Raw genomic sequence first — 22,766 nt, 5'->3', positions numbered from 1 at the left:
AACATGTCTAAGTAAAGGCAGAAAATACAAATATGAGCCTGACGACACTGGCCTAGCAACGGTAGTAGCAATGGCAAGAGCAAAGGCAGAAGTCAGGGGACATCATGAGGGAAAAATTCCATAAAGATTTCAGAGGTGATGGGTTTGATGAAAAACAAAAGACTTACACGCAAGAGACCAGCAGTCTCAGAAATAGGGCTCCTTGATGGGAGCCAGAATTGTTTTAATGGCTCTGTCCTTTCCAAGAGCCGTTAAAATATAATAGTTTTTGCTCGACTACTCCTCTGCTTTATCTACTCTCAACCCTTTTCTCTCTATCTCTATGTGTGTTTCTGCCCGTGTCTCATGCATTGACCGAACTGACAAGTATTTGGAATATTCACATAATTCAAAAAACATAATCATTGCTTTGAGAGCAAAGAGCCATTCCAAAGAATTGGCTCCAGATGTGACCACAAACATAGTGGTTTTGTTTGAATTCCAACGTCACATGTCGTTCAGTTTTACAAGGTGGTGTCTTTTAGTCTTACTTTTACAATGCTGTGGGTGCAGTTTTGTTAATCGCACCCATTACAATACAGGTGATAGCCACTGATAACATGCTGTACATTTCAAAATCATGCCAAAACGACTTTTGAGTAATTGGCCACATAGATAATCAAATTTTTTCTTATTTAACAATCACCCTCTGAACTTCCAGATTGACATCTTCATTCGAAAGTTTTAAGCAACTCACATAGAATTCAATGTTTTGAAAGTTTAGAAGGAAATGAGTAATTTCAAGCAATGATACTGCTCCTTTTGTTGCTTTTCTGTGAAGTTATCGCCAACATTTATATATTTACTGCAACAAGTGGCTCTCAAACACTCAAGGGCTCCTGATACAGACACAACGTGTTGCTCAGGTAATGGATAAGTGGAGTTGAACAAGTGGCCTTTTATGTAACCACACAATGCCTGCTCTCTATTCTGTTTTGCTTGTCTTTTTGTTTTCCAATGATCTAAAATAAGCTTTTATCTTTATAGTCACTGCGTCACAGTTGAATGAAGTTCATTCATTTCATTTCTGCTGATAAACAAGCATATTGTCCAATTATAAGCCATCCTCGCAAGTATGCACAAAGATATCTGTCTTAATACACCAAACGGTTTCAGAGTCATTCCTCCTGAACACACCATTCAGGGAGGGTTGACGGCAAGGGACACACACATACATAAAGCAGGTGCACTGACCATGTCTGAGTCGGCTCCTCGCTGCTCCGGCAGCAGGGGCTTCTCCTCCGTGAACTGCTGCTCCTTCATCCCCGCCATTCTGGACAGCAACCTGCAATCAACACACAGTCACACCCACACACATCTAAGGTTGCACTATGATTTCATCATGCAGAGTACGCATTTGACCTTCACAAAACTAAATGAATTTGCATTGCTACCAGACTGGTACATGACGACGGTCGCTCAGTTCCGTTTGAATGGAATGAACCGGTTCATTATGGAGCAATTTCACAAATCCACATTGTGAGATAATGGAAGGACTCTGATTTGACGTTCTGAACTGAAACAGACTGCTTATAGATGACGAACTGATTGAACACAAAGAAGATGAAATCGAGATGGGATATATACTTCCCTGCAACCTGCCTGGATTTATTAGAAGATGTATTGGTGAAAGAAAACAAAAATATAGAAAGCTACAGTACATATCAGAATGTATTGAGTGGTGCAGGGCTGAGTCTTGGGACCCAGAAATGACTTATCTGTCCGAAGCTTCTATGTATCCCCAAAACGGCAGTTGCTAACAGGTGAGTAAATGAGAGTAGGCTATCATCATCACGCCAAACATTAGCCACCTTTAGCTTTGTGGTTGTGAAATGCAACCATGCAATGGTAATGTGGTTTATGTTTAGCGTAACGATAGCTTTTTGTTAGCTAACTTCCGGGTTGGCCTACAAGAAAACGCCATCACTGCATCACTGCATTTAAATGTAATTTAAAGCATTGATATGCACACCCAGAAATTGTTCAGTATTCAAAAGGTAAAGCCTTTACAAAATAAAAGTTGCTCTGTGGAGTTTTCTGGTGAACAATTTACTTTGTGTGTATCTTTGAAGTCTTATTACCATTTAGATCCTTTTTCAATCCGCATTTTTAAACCTGCTTTGCTTACATCCATCCATCTTCCTCTTTCTTCCTGTGCTGATGCATTGCTGTGTTTTTTGGCAAACTACCACCACCTGTGGGACACTGGAATAATCTGGAAAATTTAGACATTTACTTGGTTGAGCATTTTGTTCTTGTGCAAGTACATGAGCCAAACAGTTACTCACTACAAATTGGTTGAAATTATCATAAGGGTTGAAAAAAATATATGCTATTTTAAATTACCCTGGGAGGTGTTCATTGTGTATCAGGACTTGCAGTACAGTGAGAAAAAGAGCTCAGTTGATCACATAAATCTAAACCACCAACAAAGGAAGCACCAATGCAGGACAGATCAGGATTGTATTTTCTCTTTTTTCAGCATCAATAAACATTATATTCTCTACTACCTTTCAAAAATCTATCCATAAAATTAAGTAAAACACAGTTAAGTGATGGCCTGCTCCTCTTTAGCAGACAACAAAGACACACTAAAATAGGAGTGGACATGTATGCTTACTGAGCGAGAAAACGTTGTATGAAGTGGAGCTTCTACTGCCCCAGAGATAACAAGAGGACTGAGGCTGTACCAACGTTATATTAAACTGGCCTTTTGTCTTTGAGGACACACACACACACAGGACACAAGTACACTGCAACACACATGAGGAATGGGTTTAGACAGCATCAGTAAAATAACAGTGCTACAGTAAACACACACATACACACACACACACACACACACACACACTTTGGACACTACATCTTACTGAGGTGCTGTTGGTCCTAATACTCTGAATGTTAAGACAGTTGTTTTTTTAACATTAATTCCTCATTAATGTGATGTTTGACATAGACGGAGGTGATCATTTAACTGATCCACATTTGCTTGCATCACCTTCACAGTGCATCAACACTATGTCTATTCCTTCCTCTCTCTGTCTCACCTCATTTGCCCCCTCTGTTGTGTCCTCTCTCTGGCAGCACATTCTGTGTTTTTATCGGACACCCTTGAAGAGACAAAGCCCAGAGACCACTTGCAATCATTCCCAGCAACTGATGAAGTGTGTTTGTGTGTGTGACACCAGAGTGTCAAAGCCACCACTCACTAAGAGAGAATCCACCCGAGGACATTATCCACATTACAGTACAGATACTTAAAAGTAAAGCTCCACTTGTCAGAACTAATATATGACATCTTTGTGAGCAGATTAAGTAGTTGACCAGAGTCAAATGAGCTGCAAGTAACAATGGTGCACATTGCTTTAAAGTAGATAATAATCACACTGAGAGCTTTGAAAATGCATTCAATACCTTCTGAAATATCCCACATTAAGATTTTGATTCAAACATGTATTGATTTTTGGATGCTTCTTGGCTCTCCAGCTGCTACATTCTGTGTTAAGTAGCTAATCGCTTTCAGTTAACAGTTTTTGTGTAAATAGTTGTCTGCTGTGGAAATGACAAGGCAGATGTTATTGACCGTTCTTTGCTGTTACACAAGCTAGAACAATATGGTTTTAATTTGAATGCACTGAGGTGTTTAAAAAGTTACCTGACCAATAGAAGTCAAACTGTTTTTTTTTAATGGGGGTTTGTCAAAGGTTAAGACAGTCACTTGCGGAGTACCTCAGGGAATTTGTTTGGGACCATTTTTATTTTTCATTTTCAAAAATGAACTACAATGAGTGTTTAAGCCAAATTGTAATGTATGCAGATGATTCAACGATATAGGAAGCAGCATCGTATACAAGAGAGAGTGTAATTTGGTCTGTTACATTTTGACAGAAAGATTACAGTGACGCACTTACCAAATGTATTATCACATAGGTTCATAGCGCAGTATGCTCCACATAACTATCAAACACAACATGCAATAGAAGGAAGGTTCGTATTACCCAATCTAAATCAAATACGGGACCGAAAACAGTCATATACAGAGCCATGGTCAGCTGGAATTATTTACCGGTCCATATCACTCAGGAAAATTCTCTTTCTCTAAAAAATAATCTCAGTATTATAAAGTATAATTTAACTGTACTTGTGGCTATGTAGTATTATGTACAATTATTTGTATTTATTTGTTTGGCCTTATGATGGTTAACATTGGAGGACCATTTTAGGTTTCACTTCATGTTGCATTGTAAATTGAATGAAATGACGAGCTGCTTTAGTTTTGTTTTACAGTATGTATGTTTGACTGTGTGTGTGAGGACCCCAGGAAAAATAGTCAATTCTCATGCTAGTGCTGATGGGGATCCTAATAAATAAGAAGAATAAGAAAAAGAATAAGGATAAGAATGATGTGAGGCTGAACGAAAACAGTTAAGCTGTGGGTCATTAAACCAAAGAGCTGAAAGATTTGTAGAGCTGAGTGAAACTGCATGTTTTGTTATGATTCTCTGTGCATTCATTGTTATGAGCGATCATATGAGCATAGTTTCCTGGCCTTTTCACAAGACGCATGGAAATGTAAGCACATGTGTCAGGGCTACAGCTCATCACAAACTGTAGGATCATTAACCAAATACATTAGGGGGGTTTTATTATTGGTTTCTATATGAGGTAGATAAACTGTTTTTTTTTATATTACAGTGCTTGTAAAGTTATTTTGTTAACTGTCATCTTCTACAAAGACCATAACCTCTAAAAGAATTAAGTATTTGACACCAAATCACGAACCGATGCCAGTCATGTGTTTGTTAGAACTTGCAGGGTTTGCTTCTCTGATAGTTTCTCTAAATTGGAAAGGAAATTAGTCATTAGATCCATCTATACATGTCTTGTAAGTTCTCAATCACATATAAACACACACATACACACAGACACACAGACACACAGACACAGACACAGACACAGACACAGACACAGACACAGACACAGACACACACACACACACACACACACACACACACACACACACACACACACACACACACACACACACACACACACACACACACACACACACACACACACACACACGCACAGGCACACACACACTGTCAGCTGTGTCTGTCTAATGTTTGTGCCATTAAAAGTACATTCATAAGAGGTTGATTTTTTTACGCAAATTGTAATATGTGAAATCAAAGCAAGGAGCTAAAAGAAGCTAAAAACACTTAATGCAGAGGGACTGGTACATTGTGAGCATACCATTATTAATTAGTTAGGATTTGAAACATTTCTGGCTTTTCAAATTACTCATATAAAGTTGGTCCGTGTAAGACAATAAATTGTTTCCACTATGTCTGCAGAGCTGTTGAATCTCTGCTCGTCTCTCTGCCTCATCTTCTTTCGGATGTTTTTTCCAAACTCTTCTACCTACGCGTTCAATTGTTATTCTTTCTTATCATCCTATCCTCCAATTTCTGTCATTCCTCGTTTGATCCCTGTTCTCACCATTCACACTGGCATGCTTATGTAAGACAGCCGCTTGTGAAATCAATTACCATTGCATTACACCGCTATATTTGGCCTCATGACGCCACTGCTGTTGCTGGAATGATAGTGATGCTGGCCTCTTCTGATTTAATGCTTCGTCTGGTGCCTGACATTGAATCGATGCATGGATAAATTATAGTTTTTTTCCTCACTAAGAGGCAGGTTAAGTATGCATGTTAATGTACGGTCCAGGTTTCCCATTAATTTGTTCTGTTAAACACTTCTGCAGAGAGACATCCCAACAATTACTGTCAGATTGGAATGGAATTGGGGTGAAAACCATTGTGACATTTTGTCAAATAAAAATCTTGCTATATATGAGCATGACAAACTCTTTCAAATCCTTTATTCTATAAAACGATTGCTGAAGCAGTTTGCGACCACTGACCTTTTAGGAAGCAACACCATCAGGCTAAAATCTCCCCCAAGAAATATCTAAAGGTTAATGATTGCTATGAAGTTCACTGACAGTCTTCCGACAGATGTTCAGGAAAAACTCTTTCGTTGGATCCATGTGACTGGTAAGTAAAACTATCAATAATTGTAGCATTGTTCAACAAAATGCAATCATAGTCCCAAATTCTGTACTTAGGTTTCTAAAGAAGCCGTGCTATCATCAGATGTCATGGCAGCCAATATAGTTTACTTATACTGAGTTTAACACACAGATCTCAGCCTGCATGAAACTCTCCTGTGTGACCCTCAACCCGTCCAACCAGCAGGCCTACTGATGGAAGGAAAAACATCAGCCAGAGGTCATAAGACCATACCAGCAGCTATAACGTGATGATCTATGAGTATGAACGTTTGTTTTTGTTGCAATAAGCTTCGTTCTCACCCTCTTGTTTCGAGTCTCCTTTGACCCACATAAATGTTATCAAGTTTTATTACTTAAAAGCCGTACTACAGAATCCTAATTTCTTGGTTATTTTTCAGTCATTTTACTAGGCATCAAGTATATTATTTAACTTGAAAGGAACCACAACACTTTAGTATCTCTTGCCAAATAGCAGCAAGGTGGACAGGCTGTATCCTCTGGGCTCTTCACAACCACCTCTTATCCCCCATATCAGGGATTCCAAAAGTGAGATGAAACATGTAATGGTGGTCTGGTGTAAAAATATTACACAGTGTTGTTTTTTAAAGAACAGGAACAATAAACGTGTCCTTTGTTGCGGGCCAACTCGTTTCATTCATTCTTTCAAATGTGATTAACAGGCTGAAATCAAGGAAACTGTCAAGTGGAACGTCTCATGACAAAGTTGTTAGTCATGAAGGAGGAGAGGGACCAAGAGAGAGTGAGGATTTGGAGGCAAGAGAGACGGAGAGAATAGGAACGAATCCGAGAGAAAAAAATGAGCGGGAGTCAGGAAATGATTGATCCTCATTTTTATTTATTGTCTTTGTTTCTGAGCCCATGCTCTTTAATGTTGTGGATCGTTGCAATTTTTCTTTGTTGCATTATATTGAAACTTTGTTGATGTTGTTATCGTCATGCGTGTTCTGATTATATGGCATGATTATGAGTCTTTATATGGTGATAAAACAAAGCTTTGTTGCGTTTTTTATTTTTTGGGGCATTTTTATTGGGGGGTGCGTCAACCCGGTTGGGACGTAGAAGGGGGTGCGCCGCAAAAAAAGTTTGGGAACCGCTGCCCTATATCATTAATGCTCGATAGACAGGTTTACGTGTGTGAAGCTATATATAAAACGGCCACACTTTGAGGTGAGGTCGAGCCTTAAAGGAGAAGGGAGAAACATGAAGTATTGTACAAATAGGGATATGGATGTGACAAAAATACATCTTGTGAATGAATTTCAGATTCAGCCCCCCCTACTGACACCTTCTTCCACCTAACCAGGTGGAAATCAGGACGTTATATTAAAACCTTCAGTTCCGGGGGGGTTGTATATTATTAAAGGAGCCCTATTATGCTTTTGGGGGTTTTTCCTTTCCTTTAATGTGTTCTATAAGTTTTTGTGCATGTAAATGATCAACAAAGACTGAAATCCCTGTGTCCCCTCCAGAGGGAGGTTCTCTCCCACACAGGTGTGCTTGAAATGCCTCCATTGGACTCCTTTGTTTACTTCCAGAACATAGTGACATCACTGTAACACGCACGCTTCAATCGCCTAGCACTCCAACACATTGTATGTGATAGGCTAAGGGGCGGGACATCTTTAAGTGTTGACCAATCACAACAGAGCCAACCAGCTAAGCAATCAGAGCAGACTGGGCTCTGGTTTTAGACAGAGGGTGAAAAGAGTTGCTACAGCACAGGCAGTATGAGAAAGAGCTTTTTGAACATTAAAGCATGGAGACATGTCACTTCATGTTCATAAATACAGCAGTTGCTAACAAGTTGCTAAATGAGACTACTAAAAATCCTCACACCAAACATTAGCCGCCCAAAGCTTAGTGGAGCAGCACAGCAGTACGATCGTGTAGTGACTTAATATCCTTTTAACCTCTTACATTTACACTTCGACTATTATAAAAGTGAATATGTGGAGATTCCCATATATTACTCTGATAAACGTCTGCGCTGCACCCCTCTTTTGAGCTGAACAGAGCAGCATGTGGCCTTCACAGTCCACTCTCCGAAGTGGAGGGTCCACCTTCAAGCCTCTTTACATCCCTAAACCCGCTGTGGCCAGGCAGCCAGCGTGTCAGTGGGTGAGAAGATATTTACAGACCTGTTTTCTGCGTCCTATCTCTGCTGAAGGAACCCTGCCAAAAAACAGCTTTTCCTTTCAAAACAAGAGGGCTTTTTCTCTAGACGGGGGAGAAAACAGTCTGCTTTTACAGCAGTTTGTCGAGGAGAACAAAATAGACCTGTCCTCTTTTTTTTTTTTACTTCTGCCCAGACAGGGTTGCTATGACAACCAAGCTTAGCCCTATTGAGTGTGATTCTGGCTCACCTTCGCCTCATTGCTTTACTTTCTAATCCTTACTTTTGACAGTATTTCCCACAGTTTTATGAGAACATCTTTATGTTACTCTATGTGTGCTACCATCTCTTTCTTCACAGCAACAGCAGACTGAAAGACAGTTTGAATAATTTCCTTAAATTGTTATCTTTCATATCACAGAATCTGAATTTGGGCTTTTCCTCAGCCTGCTCCACTGCTTTAAATTACACATAATGTCTTCTTTTGTTCTCCACTCACACCTAATTACACCTCAAAGTTGCACCATAGTAACCTTTTCTTTTCAGCTTCTTCATTAGTTTCTTCTTACTCCTGCTCCAGTTCATGCACTGTAGCATTATGAGAAACCATTTGTATGTCTTTGATTATTACTTAGATCTTTAGTTCTTTTCAGAGGAGGTATGCAGATCGGATTGAAGGTACACACGCATAGAGATTCATGATGCCCATTGTGACAGATGCAGTAATCACCACACCCAAAGCAACCTTTACACTCGCTTCTTGTAGTCACTTTCAATTATATTGGTGAGAATACACATAATTATATTCTCCACTTTTGTTATTTTATTGTCAATGAAGCGGAATGTTTTTTTCTTCCTCTGGTTGTGTGGAATCATTTTGAATAAGTTATCAATGATCTTCAAAGCATTTGAGCTCATTTTCACAAATAAATGTATTTTTTGACATTTAAAAACATTGCTGTCTGTAAGCTTTCCCAAAATATTTGAAAAGATAAGTTTAAATCTTAGGGCACATGTATAGTTATTCTTTATTTTCTGCATAAGATTAAATATTTTCAAATCAAACAACACCTTTCACACCCACCGTCGTTTGGTTGTCTCATCAGGCTGTCAAAACGACACAGATACATTTTATGTAGAAATTAATAATATTGCTGTAGCTCAAGAGAATACTATAAAACAGTAAATCATTTTGATTTCCGATAAAATGTATGCATGAACTGTATGACAGATTAATGACATATTAGTAATGACATCTCAAATGACTTAGTTTCAAATATATGAGGAAAATAAGGTTTTCAGTGAAATTACATCAAAATGTGCCTGTTTTATGCAGAAATAAAGAATTATTTCCAGTGATCTGGTGGGCTCAGAGATTTAAAATTAGCAAAAATGTGTCATAGCTGTAAAGAGAAGATATATTTTGTAATGGTGCTGGAATTGGCACATGGCTTAAGCATTAAATCACACCAGAGCAGCTGCGACGGGCCGCCTGCAGCTAATCATTGAGTCCTTTGATCTGTGGCATGTTGACCTGTGCTCTGTTCTTTTGGCACCAGAAGTGTTCTGGTTTCCGGTTGTGTTGCCAGTGGTATTGACCAATTCAATTTGAGCAGGCATTTGTTGCGTAAAGGTAAACAGTCTGTTTGGAGAGTAAAAGAGGTGAAGCTCGTTGGCTGAAATGCAATCCGGAAACCCATTTTCTCTGGCCCTTTGATGATTTTGTTTATCTTTATTCATTACATATTCCTGTTACACATCCAGCTGTAGACATGGTCTCTCAATTCTAACTTCGTTCACGGTTTTAATTTGCCAATCGGACCGTTAACAATGATATCATGTTTCGCTTGCCTTGCCGGAACCACACACATAATGGTTGTGGCCCCCAGAGTCTTATCATTGTCAGACCAATAGAGAACATTTTGGGCTGTGAACAAAGTCATAGAAATATTGGACATTGCAGCTTACATCTAAACTTAAAGCAGCATTGAAATGTAGTTAGGGTACAAGGCCCAGTATAAAGTTATGTCTTTATTGTTTACATTGAGACATAATTTTTGTGTTACGTTAGAGTTATGGAAATGCAACCAGTGAATTAGCTAATCATCTAATGACAGTGGAGCATATTGAGAGGATGCAGGGACAGTAAAGAGGCTCAGAGACAAGTTTCCTGTCGGACAGGAAATCAATTGCACAGCCACGTGGAAGGAGAGCATCTGATGTAATGAACAATTGCAGAATCGATACCTGGAAACTGGGACCGCACAAAGAAACAGGGCAGAGAGAAACCTGTGACAGCCAACAAGAGTTAGGAGAGCAATTTTCTCTAGCTGCATAGTTCTAAATGGTGTGTCCACCATAAAAGAAAATAGTAAAACGGCCTTAATAAAAGCTATAAACACAGGTGTCACATTTAATGCTTTTTTCTTTTTATTTCACAAGTTAGATCAACCTCAGAAAATGTGATTGTTCAACAACTGCAGCTCAGCAACACTTCAAAAGCTGCCACGGCTCCCTCCGTTCTCTTCACCAGCTCTGTCTGGCCAACTGTTCACTAACTCTGCTTAAATGTATTAATAAGAAATATGGCAGGCCCATTTCAAAGAGATAAACAGCCCACTGAAGATTACAAATGCCAGCTTTCTTTTTTCTCTGACAGCATTTTACCAAAGCAACAACAATTCTGGCTGGTTGCGTACATTTCGTAAATTTGCCTGGATTGCCATTCTTGAAGGTGAAGAGTGTCCAGCGTTTCACACTCAACTTTCTGACGTTATGAGTGCACAATCTGGTACACGTACAGTAGTGAACTGAATTTGGCCATACTTCGCATTGGGACACACTTAGGCACTAAAATCCTCAGACCACATCACCCCCATCCTCATCCAACTGCACTGGCTCCCTGTAAAATATCCGATAGACTACAAAAACCTCCTGCTCATCTACAAAGACCTCCACAACCTGGTCCCCACCTACCTGACTGACCTCCTTCAGGATGGCACCCCCTCTCGCTCCCTCCGCTCCTCCTCTGCTGGCCTGCTGACCGTCCCCAACCTACGCCTAGTCACCATGGGGGCTCAGGCTTTTAGCTGCACTGCTCCCAGACTATAGAACTCCCTTCCCCAACACATCTGACAGTCTGACGCAATCATCTCATTCAGATCCCAACTAAAAACCCACCTGTTTAGATCAGCCTAATCATTGTAGTGCTACATGTCCCCTTTTTCTCTACATGTTCCCTGCTACTGTCCTTTTGTACTGTTTTAAACCGTTCTTTAGAATATTTTATAAATTGTAAGGTGCATTTGGGTGCTTTGAAATGCGCCTCTAAATAGAATGCATTATTATTATTATTATTAATAATAAAATGTACTTTAAATACAGAAGTAAGCAATTCGTAACACCGCATTTCAGTCTTTTTTAGAACATATAGACTGGAAATTATGTATGAAAGTCACATTCATTGAGCATTTATGCTTCTTGAATTTGCATTACATTTGATTGCACCGTACCCTGTTCAGAGAGGTCAGGCCTTCAAATGTAAATAAGGCAAATGTCAGATAACTTCTCAACGTGATTCAAGAAAGTCTAATTAAAAACACATTCCTACTCCCAACTTGTCAAATATGGCATGTTGGTAACCTCAATAGCAGCACTCTCACACATCATATCTATCATCTTATTTCTTCCAGATGACTTGCTGCCTTTCAGTTGTCGGTGTTATTGAAGTGGATGTGATTCCTGGTGAAGCTTCTGCCAGACAAACGGAGCGGAGATGCTAATGCTGACTGACGTGCCCCCAAATTCACTTCTACACATCCTCCCTACCATCAACATCCATCTGTCGCTGTGTGTGAACACACTCAAACTGACCAGTACACCTGCTGACATACAACGCCTTAATGCGAAACAGAAGTGGTGGATTCATCACACAGCCTAATTCAAATACCAGTTAGTAACTTGGTTATCTCCACCATTTTAAGTGAAAGTTTGAATAATTTATGGCTGCTGAATGACTAGTGGAGTCTTCTGATGCTGAGAAGCTATGCAGAACAGATATATATCAATGTCTGAGTGGAGGATTAAATATTAAATATCAGCTATCAGCCCCAGACTTAGCGGCACTCTCTCTTCTGGCATAAAAAGCTTCCTTGTCAGCGCTGTCAGATGAAAGCTTTGTGTCTCTAAAAAGTGTTACACACAGCATCCACAAAGTCAGCTTTAAAGACATTGGGAAAATCAGCCTAGTTTTTGGAATGGAGGCTGTGTATTTTTGCATTTTTAATTACTCTGCTCATATCACAAAGCTAACGGATTGAGGTAAAAGAAAAGAGAAAATACTGAGGTCACAGGGAGTGTCCTCTCAGACAGTGGTAGACTATACGTTCGAAGCAGTGACAACAACAACCTACGCGCCAAGAATCATTTCATGCATAGCTCATGTATAACCCAACATGTTCCCAGCTCTTAAGCAGTGTGATAGTTGGCCACAGAACTGGTAATGCCTCAGGTGGGAGTGAGCAGGTGTGATTAAAGTGAAGCCCACCACTCGGCTTGTTAATTCCAGCATATTGAGACTACACCAAAAGAGTGGCGGCACTCAGGTGGCCATTTTCACCTTCTTTATTAATAATCACCTTGCTTCACACAGGGATGTGTGTGCAGATGGGACTTTCATCATCATTCGTGGGCAGTTAGATAAAGTTTGATCAAACAACTTTTACTAATGCTAAATAGTTGTGTAATACCATGTTACAGCACAATAAAAGCGTGTGAGTTGCCTCTAACATAGCTACACCATGGTGTCACAACATGAGTACTACCCAATTCATGTGGTTGAAGATCATGCTTGATTATCTGGTAAATGTAGATGGACACATTTAATTGTGAATTCCAGGAGAACAAGACCTGCCTGAATGCATGTTACATGCTGTTGATGGTGAAGTGAATAGTTGTCATTTCGTTTCAACATTACTTGACATTACTGTTCTTCAAGCAACAGCAACCAGATTTCCTTTTAAATGAATAGCAAAATTGTAACACAAATTAGTGGAAAAAAATTTAAAAAGCAGGATGTAAATTAGACATGTGTTAAATTCATAAAGGTTCAGAAGCGTTGGAAGTGCATTGAGCGATGACAATATACAAAAAAAAAAATATATATATATATATAGATGGTATACTGTATCTGTATGTTTCCACAGTAACTTAATGTTTGGTGGCTCTGTATTAGCATCTTACTAGCTTACGGCAAAAGTTTTTAGTAAATCCACTTATTGGGATTTAGATTGTGCTTGATTGTTGGTGCTTGTTGTTCAAAACTGTAAATTCTAAATGTACATAAGGTGCGTTTTTGAAGAAGGCTAAACAAGAAGTAACCTGCATTTTAACTGTGAAAGGTAGCGTATTAGCCTGGCATCGTAGGATCTCGTTTTTCTCTAGCCAGGTGAGGTAATTTTTAGCCTTTGCTTGGTCAAAATTACATTAAAAAAGGCAACCTGCTATAAACTACCAGCCATATTGATGCATAGAATTGGTGTTTAAAAAAATAACAACATCTTTTGTTCTGTTAACAGCTAGTATGATGGTTGGTCAAAGACTAGCACTCCCTTTTCTGAGCCTCACCCATCGCCTACGTGACCATGCATCACTGATCACTTGTGTTGTGCTGAGGTGTTCAGACTTTAACCTCTCATCTACCTTCATGGTTAAGCCACCAGCCACCAGCCAAAGTGTTCATCTCCCCCTAGTAAGCGGAATTCACACACTGACTTATATTTATTTGGCTCAAGCTCGATGGCACAGTTGGCCTGCCAACAGCCGCAAATGGAATATGAACTCAAATGTCCATTCTAGATAGTGTGTTTCTACAGTCTGGGTGGATGCCAGCAGGGCAGACGGGCAGACAGTGTGTGGCCCTCAGCAGTACACTGAGCGGAGATGGACTCCTTCCTGAAACAAACGGAGAACCAGATGTCAAGGAGCAAAGCTCAGTGGAGCCTGCTGAGGGGATGAAACACACTCACATCATTCAGAGGCACATGGCTGTATCACAGTGTCCACTGAAAATATATCCTCATCTAGAACACCGCAGAGGCATCTTTATTAAATCTATGCCTCGGAACGAAATAGTAAAGCCAAATCATGTAGACGGAAAAAAAGGGTTATTATTCTTAAATGTCCCCTATTATATGATATCTAAATACTATATTGTGGAGCCATATCAATAAAAAACATGTCTCTGAAGTGTTTTGCTCAAAATAGCAAACAGATCCCCCATTGCAGCATGCCTCATCCCCCTCTATTTCAGCCCTGTTCCTGAAGTGCTGATTCTGTAGCTTTAAATGAACTAGCTGCTGCTGGCCACGCCCCTTTGGAGCTGCTGCTGGCCACGCCCCTTTGGAGCTGCTGCTGGCCACGCCCCTTTGGAGCATCATGATCTCTCCTCTGAAGAGAGTTTTCTACCGGGAGAAACTCAGCTAAACGCTGCCGTGATTAAACGCCATATTATGTTCCAAACCACATCCAGCATTATCTCTGAAACAATATGGAGCTCAAACGTTTCTCTCTCGGTTTACCACAAGGACAGGACCTTTATATTACACACAGTCTCTCCAGTACAGCGTTAGCTCTGAGTGTTAGGATGCTTGCTAATGTAAACACAGACCATATTACTTCCAAAACACGTGGCGCGTTGTTTCTGATACAGCACATAATAGCTTGACTTCCAAAATGTAATACAGTACATATTACTTATTACTGTCTTTTTAAAGTAATAAGTTACATTACTTTATTACTGTCTCTGAACTGTAATGCGTTATACTACTTTTGCATTACTTTGATTTACTTTCACCAAAATAACCTCTAAAGTATGGCTTTAATGCTAAAATGTAGTTTATTGCAGCTCATTAATTAAAGCTATCTATGGCAGTATGCTGAAATTAAACGTATGCTCCGTTTAAGTGGGCTGAATAATATGTGATACCGGTAACATGACGTCTCTGTGTGTTATTAATAACATGTTAGTGGAGCCTCTGCACGGCCCTGTGACCTGCTGTATATGAACGAGTCTCTATGGCAGCGTTAGCTCACCTAATCATTGGTGTGTTAACGGGGATTTGGCTGATAAGCTTTCTAAAAGCCGGCGATTCCACAGAGGACAGAGGCTGCAGATCTTCAACACTCTGCCACAAGTCTCTTAACTTCTTGGGGCTCAAGCAGCAGACCCAGAGAAAGTTACCTTCTGGTGCTTTGGCCTGCGCGCTCTCCTGTCTTTCTCTTTTATCTGAGCCTGCAGCTCTGCATTGTGAGCCTGCAGCTCTGCATTGTGAATCTGCAGCTCTGCATTGAGCATCTGCAGCTCTGCATTGTGCATCTGCAGCTCTGCATTGTGAGCCTGCAGCTCTGCAGCTCTGCATTGTGCATCTGCAGCTCTGCATTGTGAACCTGCAGCTCTGCATTGTGAGCCTGTAGCTCTGCATTGTGAATCTGTTTCTGCAGCCCTCTTAACCAATAGTAAACAGGCTTTCTGAGTTACTATTCTACCGGCACAATTATTTCTCTGGTGTCGGAATGTCTCGCGATGTTTGTGATTTCTTAAAAACTAAACACCACATCATTTCAGGTTAAAATGTGTTGTAACGGCGTTACTGAGAATTGTAACGGGTATTATATTACCCACATTTCAGACATTACCACATTGCGCTACAGCTAAACGTAATGCGTTACTGCAATTCCGTTACTTTTGTAAGGCGTTACACCCAACACTGGGTACAACCCACGAATGACTTCAGAGATGAATTTTACGTCTTTTATGAACCTAAACCTAACTCACCTATTTGTTGAGTGGCTTTCACATACTTGGATCAGGAGGGAGAGAGAGACAACCTTTTTTGGTGACCCTTTCTGAGTCTCACAGGGGAGACATATTTATGTGTTAAAGACATTAAAAAGTACATTATGCATAATAGGGGACCTTTAACAGAGAGGACTTTTTCAAATATCTTTATGAAATGATGAAGTAAAACAATTTAAAGGGTCAGTTTACAACATTGCTATGAGACACACTGTTCTTTGCCACACCATAGAGGTATCTAGCCATAGCAGTTATTGTACCTCTAGTGTTATGTGTTGAGAATAACTCAAATCTTTTTCTTTTTTTTAAACTGTTTTGCTTTGCCTCTATGCCAATGCAAAATGTAGAAATTCTGACAGACTGTGCTGCCCAAGTGTGATTTACATCTCATTATATCATCATATTGCATTTCCTGTGGTTGTTGCTGCCTCACAGACACTGAGGGGAATTTGAGGAGGTGATATGCAGATACAGCATGTTTTATTTTTAGCTTCATGGATTATGATCCGTGCCAGGCTAATAATATTTTCTATTGAAAGACCATTCGACCCACAGGCAACCCGTCTTGAGGGCAATGTCATGTCTCCTCACATTATGTGAAACTGTTGCCCCTGCTGTGCCCACTGATGTATAAAGAGAACTGAATACAGTGTTAGAGGCGGGGCTTCATTTATTTCCTATAAAAATTGCTCAGGCATTGCAAAAATAACCTTACTGTAGATACAAGAGCACATTAGTCTGGGACTTTGGGTCATAGAGCATTTGCAATTAAGCCAACCCAACCTCCAGGCCATTCCATCACTTACGGTCTCTGCTCAGTCAAATGAATGGAGAGGACCGCATTTACACATTTTAGGACCTAATTATTGAGTGAAGGGTTATTCAAGTGTTCATAATGGGGTGTTGATTTACTAAAAAAAAAAAAAGAGGGTCGGCTCACTTTCTCGGGGCTTGCCACCTCACCTCTTTATTAGACGTCTTCCATTGGTGACCACAGAGACATTTTAATAATCAATATGTCAGCTGCAGCATTATCTCAATGAACATCTGGACCTCTTCTCGGACTCTGAAGACATTCTGAACATCAAGTTTGCTTTTCTGCAGTGATTATGTAAACACAAAAAGTATGTCTTTCTTTTTTAAATATTTGGGCACGTTAACTGATAACCAACACTCTTTCATGCAGTTGTGCACACACAGAGCCAGGCCATAACAAAAATGTAATAATACACATGCAGAGATTGCTGGAACATGCAATGACTTCCAGCCTAACAGTCAGACAGGACGGTCAGCTGCAGGCTGGCATTCGAAGGTGATGTGTGATATTGAGAAAGAAAAAAGTGAATGGTGATAACAAGACATGCTGTTATGCTCCAATTTCTTCTAGTATTAACCAATATAGTGAGTTCCTTTTTAGCATAGCAAGTCACAACATGTGCTCCAATGTTCTGTTGTAAAAAATTCTGAATCAATGCAGCCACTTTTACAGCCTTTCCTGCAAGCAAGTGTCTAGACACCAAATGTAACTACACATAAACTGTCCCAATCTATTTTAAACTGTGTTCCTTAGTTCTTATAGAGTGGCACATTGGTGACGTATATTGAAGGCAAATCTGAAAGTTAGCTTTGCAAGGATATACTTAACATAAAGCAATGGGATTTTTCCATTGGATTTAGTAAAATTGTTGAAAATAAGCTGTGGCTGAAAATGTGCTGTTTGGTTCAACAGGATAATCTCCATATATTAATATCATTTCTATTATTGTAAAAGTAAAAAAGTTAAAGTTAGGGTAAAACGAACAATAGGACACTCACATGACCTTATGTCATAAGCGCTAAGCTAAAAGCCGCTAATGTTCAGCGTAATGGCGTTTAGAAGTCTCATTTAGTTCCATTAGCGGGGCATTTAATGATGCATTTTATGTCGTAGAACAAACGCGGAAATCTGTTCAGCTTGTGTTCAACTACAGACTTTATTTCAGGCTAACAACCAAAAACATGTTTAAAAGTAACGATAACTTTTAGCTGAGGGAACTGGAAAAATGTTGATTCATTTGGGGTAGTAAGGACTCATTTCTGCACCTCTCTATTAATATAGAGAAGTTATAAAAAACATTTACATCACGAATGTACCTCTTCAGTTTTAATGGGTGCTTTTAAGCGAATACATGCAGATCCCAGAAATCTTGAAGCAAGTGGAATTTTTAAGAAAGTCTTCAAATAATATACAGTTATATACAGTTTTTGAAGGCTCAAGACTCAAATAATAGTGAATACATACTGTATACCATGATTGTGTTGAATCAGCTTTTCACAAAAATAACTGCTGAACTTGTTTTTGTTATTCTCATATCTACATGTGACTGACAGGAAAGTGGTTCTTAATGTTAACAGAACAGCCTAGACACAGGTTAACAGTTTTATTTCTGAGATAAAAAATGCAGCTAACGCCACAAGCTGCTATACAATTTGAAACTGTGTTTAAGCAATGTTTGTAATGTAATACGAATCACTGTGTGTGCTCTGCTGTGTGCATGTATGTGACTAATAAAGAGGGTTTCATCCTCTATCTACCAAAGAGAAGTGCTGGTCAATTACCTCAAGAAGTTTGACAAAGCTGATTTAGAGATGAAATTACTTGTTGAATATAGTTCTGATCTGTTTATACATAATATTTGAAATGGATGAGCAAACCACTCATGCTGGAATACTGTGTTCACCTGGAACATCCTGGCACTAAATGTAGGCCTTTTTTTTAAGACTTTCGGCCAAGCCTAATTCCCTAATTCTAAATCCAAGCCTTTAAAGATGATTATTTAAAAATATTTTCGTATGACTGATGAATACATGTCCTGGTGCATCTTTGTTTGATAATTGTAAAATGAATTCTTGTATCTGTTTCCCCCTGCTGCAGAATGAATATGTGACACTGGACTGACGGATTGACAGAATGGAACAAATGGACAAGAATGGCATAGATAAATCCACACAAGCCGGATAACGGATGGGCCTGTGTGGCACGGTATGGTACGTTATGTATGTCGGTACAATGGATCCACGATCCTACGTACATGGTCTGCAGGAGGCTCTGTGGAACCGTGCAGCCAGCCTTGGGAGGGAAGTTCCAAAACAATCCAGGCCCCATCTAGCAGCGGGTATAAAAATACAAGAGACAAGATCTACTGTACTGGTGCTGGTGCATTGCAGGTGCAAAGGCAGTAATAAGACCCACAAAATTATATTTGAGACGGCATGCAATAAAACTCCACAGAGCAGACAGTAGGTACCGTTATAGGAGACAGAGATTAATATGATCCTGTGGAGATGGCCATAAAAGAGAAGTTTAGCAATGAAAAGAAGAAGACTCTGTATAACTGTTACTACTGTAATAGTGGCCAGAAAGGAGTGCAACCACACAGACTGTAATTTACATAAATAACAAACGTAGTCCCGTTTCCGAACAGACATAAGGAAGCAAATTAAAGGAGAGCTCTCACAGAAACAACAGAGGAAACACATCAGCATGCAAAACACAGTAATAGCAACACTGCTTCTCCACTGGCTCACAAGCAGTGCCAAACTCTATTGTTGAAAATGCCAGTGGGTGGGTGGGAGAGGGGGAAGAGAGGGTAGAGGAGGGTTAGGGGACCCCATGAGCGAGTAGTGTTGTTCAAAACAGAGAGAAGAAGAAACAGCAAGCCAGAATCCCAGAAACCTCTGAATCAGTAACTCACAAGCAACTGCATGAATGATTAAATACATATTAGGATTGTTTGAAGAACAGTGAAACTTCACTTATGGCGTCTCAGAAGTGGAATGCAAAAGTGTTGTACTTTAGTGCACTTTTTTGGTACTTAACTCAAGTGTTTTCTTTTCATGGCTACAGTATTACAGTTGTTAGTTACCTATAAAATGTGATTTTAATATGACTCTAATTTGCCAAAATAGCTTGTTGAGAGTTTGATAGGATTAGCAACATCAACATTTAGGTATTTTTGTAATTTCTTTTGAGTAGTTTTGACATTTTTGGTTTGTTTTACACTCATTTTAGATTTTTCAAAATTAGATCTTGGATCAACTACATTTTTTTGTTAATTATTCTGACATACTTTTACTCGAGCAACATTTTCCATGCAGGAATTTCACTTGTAAAAGAGTATTTTTACTGTGTGGTATTAGTACTTTCAGTGAAGTAAAGGTACTCAAAACTTATTTAGCTACTTTACCCAAAGTCAAACTTAAAACAGAAATATCCAAATAACATATTTCCTTCTTTTCATCAAGCGTGCATACTATCGGCTATCCACTGTTAGTGACTAATCTACTTTCACCATTAAGCTTATATTCCACTCTGATAATGAGGGCTAGCCTTCATTGCTTTTAGACGTTCATTTTTGTTATGTCATTATATCAGCTGCTGAGTCACCTGTGTGTTTATCCTGCCTTACTGAAAGGAAGCAGGTCAAGCTAGGTCCTGCTACCTCCTTCATAGGTCCAGGTTAATTTCCAGACTGTCAAACTGACAGCAGCACGTCCTGTAACCTTTTATCACCCTCTGATAATAATCACCACAACTCATGTGATTATACAGTTACATCTGAAGCGCTGTAATTGGCTGGCACACTCATACTCACAAAAGATTCTAGTAAATAGTTAGCCATTGCTGTCTAAAGAAAATCACATTTCTAAATATGGGCTTGCTGCAGCAATGATGAATCACGTTGAAATAAAAGGAGTATTGCTCTTTGTAAATCTATTTATAAACCCTGACTGAGAAACAGACCCGCTCCCAATGGGAAGACAGGCTCTGCTCTCTGGCTGTTTCATCTGTAGTGGAAACAAAGACAATATGTTTTATAGTTTAGAACTGAAGGTGAAAACACTTGCTGCAAGGACACAATAAGGGCAGCAGAGTTCTGGTTGCTTCAGAGAAATGATGGACGAGGACTAAAGAAAAGATGGACATTGAAGTATCGCTATCCCAAAAGGTGCTGGTTATAGTCTGAGCCAAACAACACCTTTGAAAATAAATACAATAATTGTGAGGTGATAAATCAGTGGCGGAATGTCACTAAGTACTAAAGTATTGTATAATATTCACTTAAAAAACTGAACGGTTAACTTTAATTAATGTTTTATGTCAACAGATGTCGCATTACTGTATTAGGTTAGGTGAAATCAATAATATTAAGTTCAAACGTCTGGTTCACATTAGACACAAATATGACTATTCTTGTAGAATACAGACTTTTTAACATATTTAATCGCCTTACTGTCTTAACTTTTAGAAAGAATGTTTTACTATTTTTACCTTTATGCCATCATGCATTACAGTCTGAGTCTTTCAGCTGTTGCCAGCGGCATTCAGGCAGATTTGTGGCACGGCTAATAAAAGCCTGAACCAAACTCAATCAACTTTTATGACTTTCACCTACTATAGACTCATCATTCACTTCACACGGTCGGCAGATAATCAAACATTATTTTCTTTAGGGCTCCTTTAGATTTAGGGCAGTGGGGGTTCATCATCAATGCCACATTAAATACCACTGTTGCAGCTTCAACACATACTCATGTATTTAGTTGGGCTGATTTGTCAATGGCACATTTTATTTCCTACCAGGGGCGACAAAATCAACCTGTCAACATCTCACCAATGCGGAGGCTAGAGACTGAAGGTGTGTGTGTGTGTGTGTGTGTGTGTGTGTGTGTGTGTGTGCCTTAGCAGCAGCATTCATGCACATCGTGCCAAAACTCTTGTCCTCATTTTAACATCAGCCTCCTGGTGTCCTTAAACACAACACCCGCTACAGCTTAAGGAGATTAATTCTGTTTTCCTCGTCAGTTTTATATTAAGCACATCACTTAAGAGCCTTGAATTGAGTACAAAAACACACACACATACACACACACAAACAAAAAGTGCTTGAAAATCATGCTGGAGACTGATAAAGCTGCAGTACCTGTGGTGTGGTTCGGATCCAGTGGATACAGTCTGCTGTTTCCTGCGTCCCTCAGGCTGCTCAGGAGCAGAATAATGCACTGATTTGCTGAGTGTGTGTGTCTGTGGGTGCACTAAGCCAAATGAGAGAGAGGGAGAGTTTGCCTCCCTCTATCTCTCTATCTCCCTCCCCTTGCTGATGATAAACATACAGCACGTGTCTCCACCAGTGATGCAGCACGCTGAAGCACCGAGAGGAGAGGTGAGGAAAACAGTGGCAAAGGGAGGGGATTAAGGGAAGAGAAGAGAGAGACAAGAAAAGAAAAGTTGAGTCTGGCTGGGAAGATGTGTGTGGGTATGTGTGTGTGTGTGTGTGTGTTCGTGTGTGTGTGTATGTGTGTGTGTGTGTGTGTGTGTGTGTGTGTGTGTGTGTGTCCTGTTATCGTGTTGCACAGCGGTTGAAATGACTCATGATTTTTAGAACACAATAGCAACAAATCGGTTCAGATGTGAAGGGAAATGTCCTCAAAGGATCTAAATCTGACACAGCATGACTCAATCACAGCTTGAAAACATACACACACACACACACACACACACACACACACACACACACACACACACACACACACACACACACACACACACACACACACACACACACACACACACACACACACAGCCTTCAGGAAACCAGAAGATTTATGATGTCTGG

The 22,766-nt window shown here is 39.7% G+C and overlaps 1 protein-coding gene across 7 annotated transcripts in view; it reads right to left on the bottom strand.

Moving 5' to 3' along the window:
* Window positions 1–22,311, bottom strand: part of ndrg4 (NDRG family member 4) — a 58,087-nt gene extending 35,776 nt beyond the window's left edge. For 3 of the 7 annotated variants that reach the window (XM_063908362.1, XM_063908378.1, XM_063908372.1), the window contains exons 1-3: window positions 22,074–22,256; window positions 19,182–19,255; window positions 1,234–1,324 (exon numbers count right to left, since the gene is read on the bottom strand). In XM_063908362.1, coding sequence (XP_063764432.1) covers window positions 1,234–1,324; window positions 19,182–19,255 — 165 coding nt within the window. In that variant the 5' untranslated portion in view covers window positions 22,074–22,256. Of the gene's footprint in view, window positions 1–1,233; window positions 1,325–19,181; window positions 19,256–22,073 lie in introns of all 7 variants that reach the window. The other 4 variants (XM_063908386.1, XM_063908394.1, XM_063908410.1 and 1 more) reach the window with 2 other exon arrangements.
* Window positions 22,312–22,766: the final 455 nt, after the last annotated feature.

Source organism: Eleginops maclovinus, chromosome 2 (assembly GCF_036324505.1).
Source record: "Eleginops maclovinus isolate JMC-PN-2008 ecotype Puerto Natales chromosome 2, JC_Emac_rtc_rv5, whole genome shotgun sequence".
Taxonomy (NCBI): domain Eukaryota; kingdom Metazoa; phylum Chordata; class Actinopteri; order Perciformes; family Eleginopidae; genus Eleginops; species Eleginops maclovinus.
Note: the sequence above shows the minus strand (reverse complement) of the source record. Positions and strands in the feature narration are given on the sequence as shown.